We start from the raw sequence: 15,512 nt of genomic DNA on the forward strand, positions 1-15,512 counted from the left end.
GATCAGAGCAGCCAGAGGCTGGTCTAGCTGACCAAGGAAGGGTTTTGCCCAGAAATAAACACCCTATTCTAGAGAGGTATGTACTATTTCCAGATATCAAAAAATTCAATGTAATAAGATACATTTGCAGCAAAATACCTCTGTGCTGTCCATCTTTCCATTACTGAACTTGCTTTTCAGGGATTGTAAGGGGACCTAGCAGCCAACCTTGGGTACTAAAATATCACAGGATACACTCACATATTAGGGTCCAAAAAAAGAGTTGCTAGTTAATCTAACCCACACTTCCTTGATTTAAATACTATTCTAAAAGAATATCATATTATTTAAATCAATCAACTAGTGTTTATTATGTATAGAAGCTTGACATCTAAATACTATGCCAAAATATTTTACATGAACAGTACAATATAATTTTCAATGATTTATAAATTATTATTCATGGGCTGAAGGCCTTAGATGACCTTTCGACAGAGTGGCAAGAAATTAAGACAATAACAGACAAGATTCAGCACATAAACTATGCTAACATTTGGACATACAGCAAATGTCATTTTGTTAGGAATTTCAGTACTGTACATTAGTGTGTCTTGAAAATTTTCTAATATTTTATTTCTTTAAAAGTAATTTTCATTTACTTTTTTTCCTTTATTTGTCATTAACTTGATGAGATCATGTTGCATTTTGATCTTGCATTTTGTATCCAAGGACACTTTCTCTTTGAGGTCTGTTACTGTGTATTCATCAGTTGACAATGGCCTTTATAATGGTAATCTTTTCTCTTGAAAATCTATATTTATTCATTGTTTGCTTTTAGATGAGAAGGAACAGAAGCCTGTACTTTCCATCATGCAGCTGGGGAAGTCTTAGAGGTAGCAGCATTAACTCACAAACGTAACCTGTGAAATTAGAAGGACTTTTTGTCTTAGACAGACCTACCTGCCACAAACAAATAGTCATCCTGGTAATAGAGTTTAGCTGCTGTGGCTTAAGCATTTGAAAAGGGTTTACCTAAAAACAAGCAAAGCTTGAGCTGTTGATTAAACTTAATATTGAGAAAAATCTTTCTTTTAAATCCCTGAATGTTTGTGACAAATTATGTGAACTTCTTAACAAATTATGTTGTGGCACTACTTGATTTATATTTTAAATGCTGTAAAACGAATAGTTGGAATTCACCCAAAATCTAATCAGAGTTCAAGAAAAATGCATATGAGTTGTTCATAAAATTTCGTAAGAATTAGTCCTTTTATTTTTGATTTACAGTGTCTACAAAATTGTAACACGGTTTTCCAAAAATGCTCACAATACGTTCTAGGATACCACATCAATACATATTTTTGCATTGAAAATCTAAAGTAAATTTTTTCATGAAAACAACACAACCTCAATATATGAAAGATGGAGAATGTAATAAAAGAAGGACATTATTAAAAACAAAGGCTTTTTTGTTTATGTATAACAGGCTTTTGATTCACCATTCAAGACTACACTTTCTGGTTTGTCCCTCTAATGAAAGGTCACTCAATCTGTTGTGCATCATTTGCTCGAAGACCAAGATCTGTTTAACATCTTAAAATATCTACCAATTGAAAACAAATAGTTAGCAATTTCCTATTTTTAGCATGAAAAGGAGCTCTCACTGGTCACACCTGACCCTCTGTTACCTGTATTGCACCAGTCCCTGTCTTTGTTTCAGTGTTCTATTTGAGAGTTTACTGGACAAATATCCATCCATCCATCCATTGTCTCCCACTTATCCGAGGTCGGGTCGCGGGGGCAGCAGCTTGAGCAGAGATGCCCAGACTTCCCTCTCCCCGGCCACTTCTTCTAGCTCTTCCGGGAGAATCCCAAGGCGTTCCCAGGCCAGTCGAGAGACATAGTCCCTCCAGCGTGTCCTGGGTCTTCCCCGGGGCCTCCTCCCGGTTAGACATGCCCGGAACACCTCACCAGGGAGGCGTCCAGGAGGCATCCTGATCAGATGCCCGAGCCACCTCATCTGACTCCTCTCGATGCGGAGGAGCAGCGGCTCTACTCTGAGCCCCTCCCGGATGACTGAGTTTCTCACCCTATCTTTAAGGGAGAGCCCAGACACCCTGCGGAGGAAACTCATTTCAGCCGCTTGTATTCGCGTTCTTTCGGTCACTACCCATTGCTCATGACCATAGGTGAGGGTAGGAACATAGATCGACTGGTAAATTGAGAGCTTCGCCTTGCGGCTCAGCTCCTTTTTCACCACGACAGACCGATGTAGTGCCCGCATTACTGCGGATGCCGCACCGATCCGCCTGTCGATCTCACGCTCCATTCTTCCCTCACTCGTGAACAAGACCATGAGATACTTGAACTCCTCCACTTGGGGCAGGATCTCGCTACCAACCCTGAGAGGACACTCCACTCGGCGCCTAGAAATTCTGTCCATAAAAGTTATGAACAGAATCGGTGAGAAAGGGCAGCCCTGGCGGAGTCCAACTCTCACTGGAACCGGGTTCGACTTACTGCCGGCAATGCGGACCAAGCTCTGGCACCGATCGTACAGGGACCGAACAGCCCTTATCAGGGGGGCCGGTACCCCATACTCTCGGAGTACCCCCCACAGGATTCCCCGAGGGACACGGTCGAATGCCTTTTCCAAGTCCACAAAACACATGTAGACTGGTTGGGCAAACTCCCATGCATCCTCCAGGACCCTGCTAAGGGTATAGAGCTGGTCCACTGTTCCACGACCAGGACGAAAACCACACTGTTCCTCCTAAATCCGAGGCTCGACTATCTGACGGACCCTCCTCTCCAGGACCCCTGAATAGACTTTTCCAGGGAGGCTGAGGAGTGTGATCCCTCTGTAGTTGGAACACACCCTCCGATCCCCCTTCTTAATGAGGGGGACCACCACCCCGGTCTGCCAATCCAGAGGCACTGTCCCTGATGTCCATGCGATGTTGCAGAGGCGTGTCAACCAAGACAGTCCTACAACATCCAGAGCCTTGAGGAACTCTGGGCATATCTCATCCACCCCCGGGGCCCTGCCACCAAGGAGTTTTTTGACCACCTCGGTGACCTCAGTCCCAGAGATGGGGGAGCCCAACTCTGAGTCCCCAGGCTCTGCTTCCTCATTGGAAGGCATGTTAATGGGATTGAGGAGGTCTTCGAAGTACTCCCCCCACCGACCGACAATGTCCCGAGTCGAGGTCAGCAGCGCACCATCCCCACCATATACAGTGTTGACACTGCACTGCTTCCCCTTCCTGAGACGCCGGATGGTGGACCAGAATCTCCTCGAAGCCGTCCGAAAGTCGTTCTCCATGGCCTCCCCAAACTCAGCAACCACCAAAGCCGCATTCTGCTTGGCCTGCCGGTACCTATCAGCTGCCTGCAGGGTCCCACAGGACAAAAGGGTCCTGTAGGACTCCTTCTTCAGCTTGACGGCATCCTTCACCGTCGGTGTCCACCAACGGGTTCGGGGATTGCCGCCACGACAGGCACCGACCACCTTACGGCCACAGCTCCGGTCAGCTGCCTCAACAATAGAGGCACGGAACATGGCCCATTCGGACTCAATGTCCCCCACCTCCCTCGGGATGTGGTCGAAGTTCTACCGGAGGTGGGAGTTGAAGCTACTTCTGACAGGGGGCTCTGCTAGACGTTCCCAGCAGACCCTCACAACACGTTTAGGCCTACCACGTCTGACTGGCATCCTCCCCCACCATCGAAGCCAACTCACCACCAGGTGGTGATCAGTTGACAGCTCCGCCCCTCTCTTCACCCGAGTGTCCAAGACATGTGGCCGCAAGTCCAACGACACAACCACAAAGTCGATCATCGAACTGAGGCCTAGGGTGTCCTGGTGCCAAGTGCACATATGAACACCCCTATGCTTGAACATGGTGTTCGTTATGGACAATCCGTGACGAGCACAGAAGTCCAATAACAAAACACCGCTTGGGTTCAGATCGGGGGGGCCATTCCTCCCAATCACGCCCTTCCAGGTCTCACTGTCATTGCCCACGTGAGCATTGAAGTCTCCCAGCAGAACGAGGGAGTCCCCAGATGGTATGCCCTCTAGCACCCCCTCCAGGGACTCCAAAAAGGGTGGGTACTCCGAACTACTGTTCGGTGCATACGCACAAACAACAGTTAGGACCCGTCCCCCCACCCGAAGGCGAAGGGAGGCTACCCTCTCGTCCACCGGGGTAAACCCCAATGTACAGGCTCCAAGTCGGGGGGCAATAAATATACCCACACCCGCTCAGCACCTCTCACCAGGGGCAACTCCAGAGTGGTACAGAGTCCAGCCCCTCTCAAGGAGATTGGTTCCAGAGTCCAAGCTGTGCGTCAAGGTGAGTCCGACTATATCTAGCCGGAACCTCTAAACTTCGCGCACTAGCTCAGGCTCCTTCCCCTTCAGAGAGGTGACATTCCACGTCCCAAGAGCCAGCTTCTGTAGCCGAGGATCGGACCGCCAAGGTCCCCGCCTTCGGCCACCACCCAACTCACACTGCACCCGACCTCCTTGGCCCCTCCCATAGGTGGTGAGCCCATGGGAAGGGGGACCCACGTTGCCTCTTCAGGCTGTGCCCGGCTGAGCCCCATGGGTTCAGGCCCGGCCACCAGGCGCTCGCCATCGAGCCCCACCTCCAGGCCTGTTTGCCTTGGGTGGCCCTACCAGGGGCATAAAGCCCCGGACAACAGAGCTCCTAGGATCATTGGGACATGCAAACCCCTCCACCACGATAAGGTGGCGGTTAAAGGAGACAAATATAAATTGTTGAAATCTGAAACTAGCATTTAAGTGATTTTTTCAACATTTTTGCTTTTGTATAGCCAGAAGAAAATATTTCTGAGAGTAAAATGATACTATACTATTCCATGCCATTTTCTAAGCTTGCTTAATCCTGAGGTGGATAAGGTGCTTAACAGAACTATGAGGTGCCGTTTAGGACATAAATCATTGTGGACATTGCATACAGTCTAAATGCTGAAACAAGCATTTAAGTGATTTTTTGAACATTTTTGCTTTTGTATAGCCAGAAGAAAAATATTTTTGAGAGTAAAATGATACTATACCATTCCATGCCATTTTCTAAGCTTGCTTAATCCTGAGCAGAGTTGTGGGGGGCTGCAGCCTATCCCAGTGAGCAAAGGGTACAAGACAGGAATAATCCCTACACAGGGAGCCAGTCCATCTTAGAGTGAACACACAAACAAGGACCAATTTAGTGTTGTCAGTTCACCTAACCTGCATGTCTTTGGAATGTAGGAAGAAACAGGAGCATCAGGAGGAAATCCATGCAGACATGGAGAGGACATGCAAACTTCACACAGGAAGTACCCAGGACCAGTAAAATGATGTATAATATAAATGGCACATCACTGAGAGTGGCTGACTGAGAAGATGGAGGCAACTAGCTTCAGCCCAGTCAGTTTCTACACAATGCAATATTGACCTGGTAAATGATTCAAAGATTCAAATTAATTTTGAATAGCCCTGTTCTCTGAGTAGAGGCTCAAAGCGCTAGCAGCTAGTTTCCCAATCCTTTTATAGAATTTGATATAACTGATGCAACAGTATTTCTGTATGTGATTACCGCAACTGTTGGTGATTTAATGGAATAAAGGCAAACGTACAATGGTGTGAATGAATTTTAGAATTAAATGTTTTATGGTAGGATTAGGATAAACATTGTCTAGCACATATGAGATGTTAAGGAGCTTTACTAATAAGAAAGCTAGGCCAATTGATTTTGGGTATGAATGAATCATGTAATGCATTCCGTTACTTACAAACATCTGGAGGACTAAGAAGATGGGCATGGTGTTGCAGATGGATACCTGCCAGTCAATTTCAGTTTTTTTTTCAGCAACAATAGTATGCTTTTATGTTGATTAGCCTGCATATTTTTTGTGTGACCGTGTATCATGTTGTCTTTCTGTGAAGGAAGTGTAGATATGTCTTTGAATTTAACGTCAAAAGTGGATCAAGGGTATGGGTTGATGATCCAATGGTTCACCCTTATTTGTAAAAAATAAAGTATTACAGAAACTTTTTCATGGTTTTAATTCACATCTCACCCCATAATTTCAATACTACCTGAAACTGAAAGGATGTTTGCATGTTAAATAGATTGTTGGCTTCAAACCGTGCCAATGTGTATAAGTGAGGGTATGTGTGCGAGTATGCCCTATGAAGAACTGGCATTCGGATTAGGTGATTCCTCAAGTACTAGGGTGTTGTACCGTGTTAGCCATTATGTATGTAGAGAAAAGCCAAGCAAAATTCTTCAGGCAAGATGTATCATGTATCAAGGGGCCTGAGTTGCCTCGAAAGCTTGCATATTGTAATCTTTTTAGTTAGCCAATAAAAGGTGTCATTTTGCGTGATTCCTCAAGAAATTAACTAAAAGGGTCGATAAATTGGTATTTGAATGGCTGCAGGTAAACGCAAAGTAATTTATAGGAATAAACCAGAAACACAAATTTTCAAAGCTGCATTTCCCTACTGGCAACAAGAAAATAGACTAAATACAGACTCTTGTGAGGTGGATAAGGTGCTTAACAGAACTATGAGGTGCCGTTTAGGACATAAATCATTGTGGACATTGCATACAGTCTAAACTGAGATGCATTCACTCTGTACTGAAAAGGTTATATCATAAACTGAAACGCATACACTTTATACTGAAACACATACATTCAATAGTGAAATGCAAACAATGAAATGCACATGTTCTAAATTGAAATGCAGCCACAGGGGATGCACAAACCAGTGTGTTTCTTTGTGCTGGTCCCAAGCCCGGATAAATGGGGAGGGTTACGTAAGGAAGGGCATCCGTTGTAAAATTTTGCCAAATCAATATGTGGACAACAATACAAATTTCCATACTGGATCGGTCGAGCCCCGGGTTAACAACGACCGCCACAAGTACTGTTAGCCAACAGAGTGCTGGTGGAAATTGGGCTACTGTTGGCTGAAGAAGAAGAAGGAGAAGAAGAGGGGGGAGACATGTCCGGAAGGCAGGAGGAGAGGAGGAAGGTAAAGAGAGTGGAACTGAGGGTAGGAACTTTGAATGTTGGCAGTATGACTGATAAGGGGAGAGAGTTAGCAGATATGATGGAGAGAATGAAGGTTGATATATTGTGCGTGCAAGAGACTAAATGGAAGAGGAGTAAGGCCAGGTGGATCAGAGGTGGATTCAAATTGTTCTATCATGGTGTAGATGGTTGGAGAAATGGAGTAGGAGTTATTCTGAAGGAACAGTATGTCAAGAGTGTTCTGGAGGTGAAAAGAGTGTGTCAGACAGAGTAATGATTATGAAGCTGGAAATTGGAGGTGTGATGATGAATGCTGTTAGTGCATATGCCCCACAAGTTGGGTGTGCAATGGATGAGAAAGAAGATTTTTGGAATGAGTTGGATGAAGTGATAAACAGTGTACCCAAGGGACAGAAAGTGGTGATTGGAGAAGATTTCAATGGGCATGTTGGTGAAGGGAACAGTGGAGACGAGGAGGTGATGGGTAGGTATGGTGTCAAGGAGGGGAATGAAGAAGGTCAGAGGATAGTGGATTTTGCCAAAAGAATGGACATGGCTGTGATGAATACATATTTTAAGAAGAGGGAGGAACTTAGGGTGACATACAAGAGTGGAGGAAGATGCACACAGGTAGATTACATCATATGCAGAAGGGTCAATCTGAAGGAGATTGAAGACTTCAAAGTGGTGGCAGGAGAAAGTGTAGTTAAGCAGCATAGGATGGTTGTCTGTAAGATGACATTGGAGATCAAGAAGAGGAAGACAGTGAGGGCAGAGCCAAGGATCAAATGGTGGAAGTTGAAAAAGGAAGACTGCAAGGTTGAGTTTAAGGAGAAGGTGAGACAGGCATTGGGTGGTAGTGAAGAATTACCAGACAGTTGGGAAACTACAGCAGATGTAGTAAGGGTGACATCTGGACAGAGGAAGGAGGAAAAGGAAACCTGGTGGTGGAATGAGGAAATACAGGAGAGAATACAGAGGAAGAGGATGGCAAAGAAGAAGTGGGATAGTCAGAGAGATGCAGAAACTTAGACAATTGTACAAGGAGATAAGGCACAAGGTGAAAAGAGAGGTGGCGAAGGCTAAAGAGAAAGTGTATGATGAGTTGTATGAGAGGTTGGACACTAAAGAGAGAGAAAGAACCTGAACTGATTGGCTAGGCAGAGGGACTGAGCTGGGAAAGATGTGCAGCAAGTTAGGGTAATAAAGGATAAAGATGAAAACGTACTCACAAGCGAGGAGAGTGTGTTAAGCAGATGGAAAGAGTACTTTAAGAGGCTGATGAATGAAGAGAACGAGAGAGAGAAGAGGTTGGATGATGTGGAGATAGTGAATCAGAAAGTGCAACGGATTAGCAAGGAGGAAGTAAGGACAGCTATGAAGAGGATGAAGAATGGAAAAGCCATTGCTCCAGATGACATACCTGTGGAAGCATGGAGGTGTTTAGGAGAGATGGCAGTGGAGTTTTTAACCAGATTGTTTAATGGAATCTTGGAAAGTGAGAGGATGCCTGAGGAGTGGAGAAGAAGTGTAGTGGTGCCGATATTTAAGAATAAGGGGGATGTGCAGGACTGTAGTAACTACAGGGGGATAAAATTGATGAGCCACAGCATGGAGTTATGGGAAAGAAAAGTGGAAGCTAGGTTAAGAAGTGAGGTGATGATTAGTGAGCAGCAGTATGGTTTCATGCCAAGAAAGAGCACCACAGATGTGATATCTGCTCTGAGGGTGTTGATGGAGAAGTTTAGAGAAGGCCAGAAGGAGTTGCATTGCATCTTTGTGGACCTGCAGAAAGCATATGACAGGGTGCCTCGAGAGGAGTTGTGGTATTGTATGAGGAAGTCAGGAGTGGCAGAGAAATATGTAAGAGTTGTACAGGATATGTACAAGGGAAGTGTGACTGTGGTGAGGTCTGTGGTAAGAGTGACGGATGCATTCAAGGTGGAGGTGGGATTACATCACGGATCAGCTCTGAGCCCTTTCTTATTTGCAATGGTGATGGACAGGTTGACAGACGAGATTAGACAGGAGTCCCTGTGGACTATGATGTTTGCTGATAACATTGTGATCTGTAGCGATAGTAGGGAGCAGGTTGAGGAGACCCTGGAGAGGTGGAGATATGCTCTAGAGAGGAAAGGAAAGAAGGTCAGTAGGAACAAGACAGAATACATTTGTGTAAATGAGAGGGAGGTCAATGGAATGGTGAGGATGCAAGGAGTAGAGTTAGCGAAGGTGGATGAGTTTAAATACTTGGGATCAACAGTACGGAGTAATGGGGATTGTGGAAGAGAAGTGAAAAAGAGAGTGCAGGCAGGGTGAAATGGGTGGAGAAGAGTGTCTGGAGTGATTTGTGACAGATGGATATCAGCAAGAGTGAAAGGGAAGGTCTACAGGACTGTAGTGAGACCAGTTATGTTATATGGGTTGGAGACGATGGCACTGACCAGAAAGCAGGAGACAGAGCTGGAGGTGGCAGATTTAAAGATGCTAAGATTTGCACTGGGTGTGATGATGGTGGATAGAATTAGAAATGAGTACAGCTGTGTTTGGTGTCCTTCCAGATGGACTTGAATTGGAGAAGGACAAGCAAACGGTGATTGTATTCACTACACTCTTGGCACGCAGACTTATTTTGTTAAATTGGAAGAATCCTAATTCTCCTCTTATAAGTCAGTGGGAAACTGATGTTTTATATTATTTGAAATTGGAAAAAATCAAATTTTCAGTTAGAGGATCTGTACAAAATTTTTTCAAAACTTGGCAGGATTTAATCAATATTATTTTAGAATAAGAGAATTAACTATTATTGCATTTAACTCCCTTCTCCATCTCTTATTTATATAGATATTTACTTCTCCCCTTCTTTTGTCTAATGTTGCCTTATTAAAAAGCTTAAAGCAATTTTCCTTTAGCTAAGCTCTCCTTCTCAGGGGTGGGGTTTGATTTGTCTTCAAATTTGTTGGGTTATAAATTGATCTGTTTGTATGGAATGATTACAATGAAAATTAATAAAATAAAAATATTAAAAAAAAAAAAAAAAAAAAAAAAAGAAATGAGTACATTAGAGGGTCAGCTCAAGTTGGACGGTTGGGAGACAAAGTCAGAGAGGCGAGATTGTTTTGGTTTGGACATGTGCTGAGGAGAGATGCTGGGTATATTGGGATAAGGATGCTAAGGATAGAGCTGCCAGGGAAGAGGAAAAGAGGAAGGCATAAGAGAATGTTTATGGATTTGGTGAGAGAGGACAAGCAGGTGATGGGTGTAACAGAGCAAGATGCAGAGGACAGAAAGATATGAACGAAGATGATCCGCTGTGGCAACTCCTAACGGGAGCAGCCGAAATAAGAAGAAGACACTGTATACTGAAATGTATACATTCCAGAGTGAAATGCTTACGTTCTACAGTGACACATACACAGTGTATAATTAAACAAATACACTGTATGCTGAAACACATACATTATATAGTGAAATGCATGCACTGTATACTGTAATACTTGCACTGTATAGTACGAAATAGTTACACCATACAGTGAAACACATACTGTATGTTCTGTCGAGATTCATATACAGCACACTCTATAGTGAAATGCATGCACTGCATAGTGAAACAAATACACTACATACTGAAACACGTGTTCTATACTGAAATGTGCACACTGTTTAATGAAACAGTATACAGCAGTAAAATGGACACACTGTATACCAAACAGCAGCTGTAGAACAGTGCAGCGTCTTCACTCTTATATTGTCCTATTGGACTATAATATTGCTCTGTGATATCACTGAATGTAAAATAACGGTAGGTAATAGTTTTTCCATCGCCTGTTACACAGGATCATAAGCTTCTGTGTCGGTAAATACCATACCGTAACATTTTCTAAGTTTGCTTAAGTTGGGTCGCGGGGAGTTGGGGCCTTTTCCAGCAAACATGGGGAGCAGGGCAGAATCAATTCCCTGAGCAGGGCGCCAGTTCACCGCTGGGTAAAGACACTCTCTCTCACACAAACACCACACACACACACACACACAGACACACTAGGCACACGCATAAACCAAGCGGTTGCTAAAATCAAGTTAGCTGATCATATGGCCCGCCCTTTTTGCACAACAGCGGGTATTGTGCAACTGAACTGCCAAGAAGCAAATGGGACTTGCCGTCCGACCTTTTCCCTCGGGGTTTTTTTTATTAGAACTGCGGTTGGTTTACTGATGTGAAGACACACGCGATGAGATATGGATTGTAAACGAAAACACTTACACGATATTTGCTTAGCTGTGCTTTACACGGGGTCTTCGTCTCTACTTCCAGGTGTTCGACTGACTGCGCTCTAACTTGGAAAGACTCTGCTTGCTGATTTTCTGAACGACTGTTTGCACTTTAAAACGATACTGACATTACTGATCACAACGTGCAGTCCCGGGCTGTTTCTTTAAGTGCATATTTCTATATACTGTACATGTTGTTTTATACCTTTTAAGTTTTATGTTATATTACCTTTTATAAATTTAATTTTAATGAACGTTAGTCTGTTTTATATTCTAATGTGGACAGCCTGGTGATTACGTGTCTGGCACTGCTGACTCGTACCCAGTGTTCTGGGTTTGAATCGCGTGTCCGTGTAGAGTTTGAACCATTTCCCCAGTTTATTGTGCGGTTTCCTCACACATTATGAAATACTCTAAGCAGAGTTGGTAATTTTGTCATATAAACATTAACAAATTACACTAAAGGTGTTAGAAAAACATTATTAACAATAAAGAGGGAAGAGGTTGCAGTGTAAATTGGTGGTGGGAGAGAGTAGAAACAATCAGATTTCAAATGCAACCTCTTCACTGCCTGTATGGAGCAGGCAGATGTGTTAGATTGCAGTGCCATCTTGGATTTGGTTGTGACTGGCATAATCATGTAATGTATGAAGTGAATTGAGAAATAAGAATATTAGATTGGGGCACAGAGTGGGTTTGAGGGAAAAGACCACATGTCCTCAATTTGAATTCATGTCCAAGGCTTCAAATGATTTTAACTCCGACACTGCCATGTACAAGGCACTAATTTTCCAGTACCATGCCAAATGGCAATGCGTAGTCATCAATTGCTGGCTTACATGTATTATTCATACAGCAGTCATTATGCATATCAGGATAAGCTGATTTAATTTCTAAAAGCAATTGACTTATTTCAGAATTATCATCCATCCATTTAACAAACGTGCCTTATCAAGTAACTACTGGGACATAAGATGCTTCAGCATAATTCAGTAGTTGTGGATGCAACTCAGGATGAGAGGCCAGTCAACTGCTCGACATGACACAGTCAGGCATAGACCTTTATCGAGTTGCCAATAAACTTAAACGACAAACTTTTCTTTTACAGTCCCCATAATAAAGCCATTCCATTCAGCAAGGTTGCAGATATTTGCCTATTATTCTCCTGATTGAATGTTTTGTCAGAAGAAGAGAACTCAAGGCAAGAAGATCACTCCCCTTCCTTTCTGATTATGTTTACAACTATTAAGCAGTTCAGTCTCTTATTTCCTAATTCTGCTTCTAATGACTTTCTCATAAAGTAGAATGTGCAACGTTAGCAGAAAATCTTTATGAACAGTATTACAAGGTATAAAAAAAAAACTTTAAACATGCAATGGGGTAACTGCTAGATCTGTAAAGGAGTCATGCACAGCACTTGTTTCAAAGAGAATTGGCAACTGAAAACAGACCTTGTGTGTGTGTGTGTGTGTGTGATTTGGATCTTCAGTGGACTAGTGCTCTGTCCAAGGATGTTTCCTAGCCGGCACCCAAGGCTGCCATTAGAGGCCCCAGTGCACTGCAACCTTGAATTGGATTAAGCAGGTTTAAGAAATTTATATCTAAACAGAAAGTCTTGTGTGTCAAAAGATGTAGAAGAAATATTATGTAAGGAAAAAAAGGCAATTTCAGGACTTATCCCAGTAAGTTACTGAGTGTCGCAAAGAAACTGGTAGTACAAAGACTTGAGGTGGAGCCCTCTTAATTATAAAATCATTTTCTAGTTAATGCAACCTAATACATACACACATTTAAAAAGTTCCTGCTAGTAGTTCTGATATCTTACCTGACGCCATTTCCACTCCTTCTTTCATCTGCTGCACTTTGAACTGCCCAAAGTTCAGTTATATACTCCTCCCACCTCTCGACTTTCACTTCCAGCACTACCACTGGGCACTGCTCTCTTCCCTTTTTTAACTTCTATCAGTTTCAAAGAATCATTGTAAAGAAACTCCTTTGTATCTGTTAGAGTTAATTACATTAATGTTAATTTTAGGATTAATTCGACAGAGGGCTCCAACAATAATCTACTGGAATACATAGGTTTGGAAATGAATAAATAAATGGACCTTTGGCAAAAGCATCTTCAAATTTCAAAAGTAAATGAATATATGAATAATATGTACCAGCAGCAGTTACAATAAGGTGTGGTACCCAGATGGGGGTGGTACCCAGCCGGGACGCCCGTGAAGACCTCGAGGAGGCAACCGCCCTGGGGGCCACAGGTGCAGAGCTGGGAAGCTCGACCCTGTAGGAGCCCGTGGTCACCGCCAGGGGGATCCCAATACCTGGAGGACCCTGGACCACAGCACTTCCGCCACACCAAGAAGTGCTGGGGGGAAGAGGAACAGGGACACCCGGAGTGCTTCCGGGGAGACAGCCGGCACTTCCGCAACACTGGGGCATGTCGGTGGGAGATTGCTGGGAACACACCTGGAGCACATCCGGGTGCTTTTTTAAAGGGGCCGCCTTCCTTCAGAGAGGGACTTGAGTCGGGTGGAAGAAAGACAAGGTTTTTGGAGGCTAGAAGGAGGCGGTCTGAAGACAGAGAGAGAGAAGACATTGTGTTGGCCTGGACTGAGGGGTATTGGGGTTGTGAGTGGTGACTTTGTAAATATGGAAGCCCGAAATAAATGTGTGTGGGGTGATTACAACGTGTCTGCCTGTCTGTGTCCGGGTCATATTGCACAAAGGTATCAGATCCCTGCAAGACAATGTATGTGATGATAATAATAATAATAATGAGTTCCTGCCTTGTGTCTGATTGTGCCAGAAAAGGCTTCAAGTTCCTCTTGCCTTATTTTGGAATGAACACCTTTTAGAAAATAGATAAAATAAAAATAATAACTATGGGTTTGTTCTTTGTGCCTAATGTTTCAGATAGCCCTTACTCTGCAGTTGAATAATCGTGTTAGGTTAATTGGCAGCTCTAAATTGGAACAGTGTCACTGAGTGCTAGTAGGTGTTTATGTATACCCGGTGCCAGAGTTGGCGTCTGTCTTGTTCCTACTGATGCCAGAGAAGACACCAGCTTGGTGTGATGCAGAATTAAATAAAATGTTTTGAAAACAGAATGGATGGTTCAGATAATAAATATAATAAAAATAACAAATTCTTGTCTTGTGCTCAGTGGTGCTGGAATTTACTTCATCCTCATGTTATCGTGGGTGGATAATAATAATAATAATAATAATAATAATTCATTCCAGCATCATGCCCAGTGCTATCATTCTAACCTCTGGGGAACTTTCTTGCTCTGTAATAGGAAACAGGCTCACAAAATTGTTATCCCATCAGTTTTGTTATACTGCATGTCTGCATATCATTCACAAAGCAGGTCATTCAGCCCAGCTGTACACTTCTGCAGATCCTGAATGCTCATAAATTAATAGATAGCAGATGGCACCATTGCTGCCCTTTGCCACTCCTCCCCACCTCCTAACTCCAAACACCATTGCCCTCAGCACAAATTACCTTCTACTGAAATAAGCCGTGGTCTTCCGAGCCTTATCTGAGACCTCGCGGTAATCTTGTAAAAGGCTCACAGCCAGTGGACCAATTGGAGCCTGTGGGAAACTGGCCAGCCTCAACTGACCGTAATGGGATTGAGTAAGGGAGATAGAAGCAGCCCTTCTTAACTTTCTATATTCCTCCTGAAAGCAATTAAGGATTTGATGCTTTTATTAGCTGTCACAACAAATTTGCAGACCCCTCAGTCAAAAGTTAGCCGTCCCTACATGCAGCAATCAAGTGATCACAAGCATTAGGGTCATCTTTGCACAAGCAGAATGTGAGGAACACATTAGCTCAGTCTTTCAGTTATTTAGGTCTCTTTCTTATCCTGGAGCCTTGCAATGCCAAACAAAATATACAAGCCCTAGGTGTTATATGCCTTGTGTCCTTGACAGAGAGCATTCGGTGCCTTTCTTTTTGTTTTTTTTTCAAAGATTTGGTAATGTACAGCTCTATACACTCACACTAGTAGTAGTGTACAGAAATGAAATACTGGGGCAATGCACAATTTCTGGACGTTTAGGCAGCTGACAAGCAGGTTTGAATTTCTAAATACAGGGTACACAAAAATATATACAGTATCTTTGAACATTTATATCAAAAAGAGTGGCTGTGATTATAGATCTCCAAATGTTGGAGTGCAGCTGCCAACTCAGCACATC

General features: G+C 43.4%; 1 protein-coding gene across 1 annotated transcript in view; it reads right to left on the reverse strand.

The window, feature by feature from the left end:
* Positions 1-13,161, reverse strand: part of ampd2b (adenosine monophosphate deaminase 2b) — a 162,442-nt gene extending 149,281 nt beyond the window's left edge. Inside the window, exon 1 of the mRNA XM_028797086.2 lies at positions 13,124-13,161. Within this exon, the coding sequence (XP_028652919.1) occupies positions 13,124-13,151 (28 nt within the window). The 5' untranslated portion in view covers positions 13,152-13,161. The remainder of the gene's footprint in view (positions 1-13,123) is intronic.
* Positions 13,162-15,512: the final 2,351 nt, after the last annotated feature.

The sequence above is a fragment of the Erpetoichthys calabaricus genome, chromosome 3 (assembly GCF_900747795.2).
Source record: "Erpetoichthys calabaricus chromosome 3, fErpCal1.3, whole genome shotgun sequence".
Taxonomy (NCBI): Eukaryota; Metazoa; Chordata; class Cladistia; order Polypteriformes; family Polypteridae; genus Erpetoichthys; species Erpetoichthys calabaricus.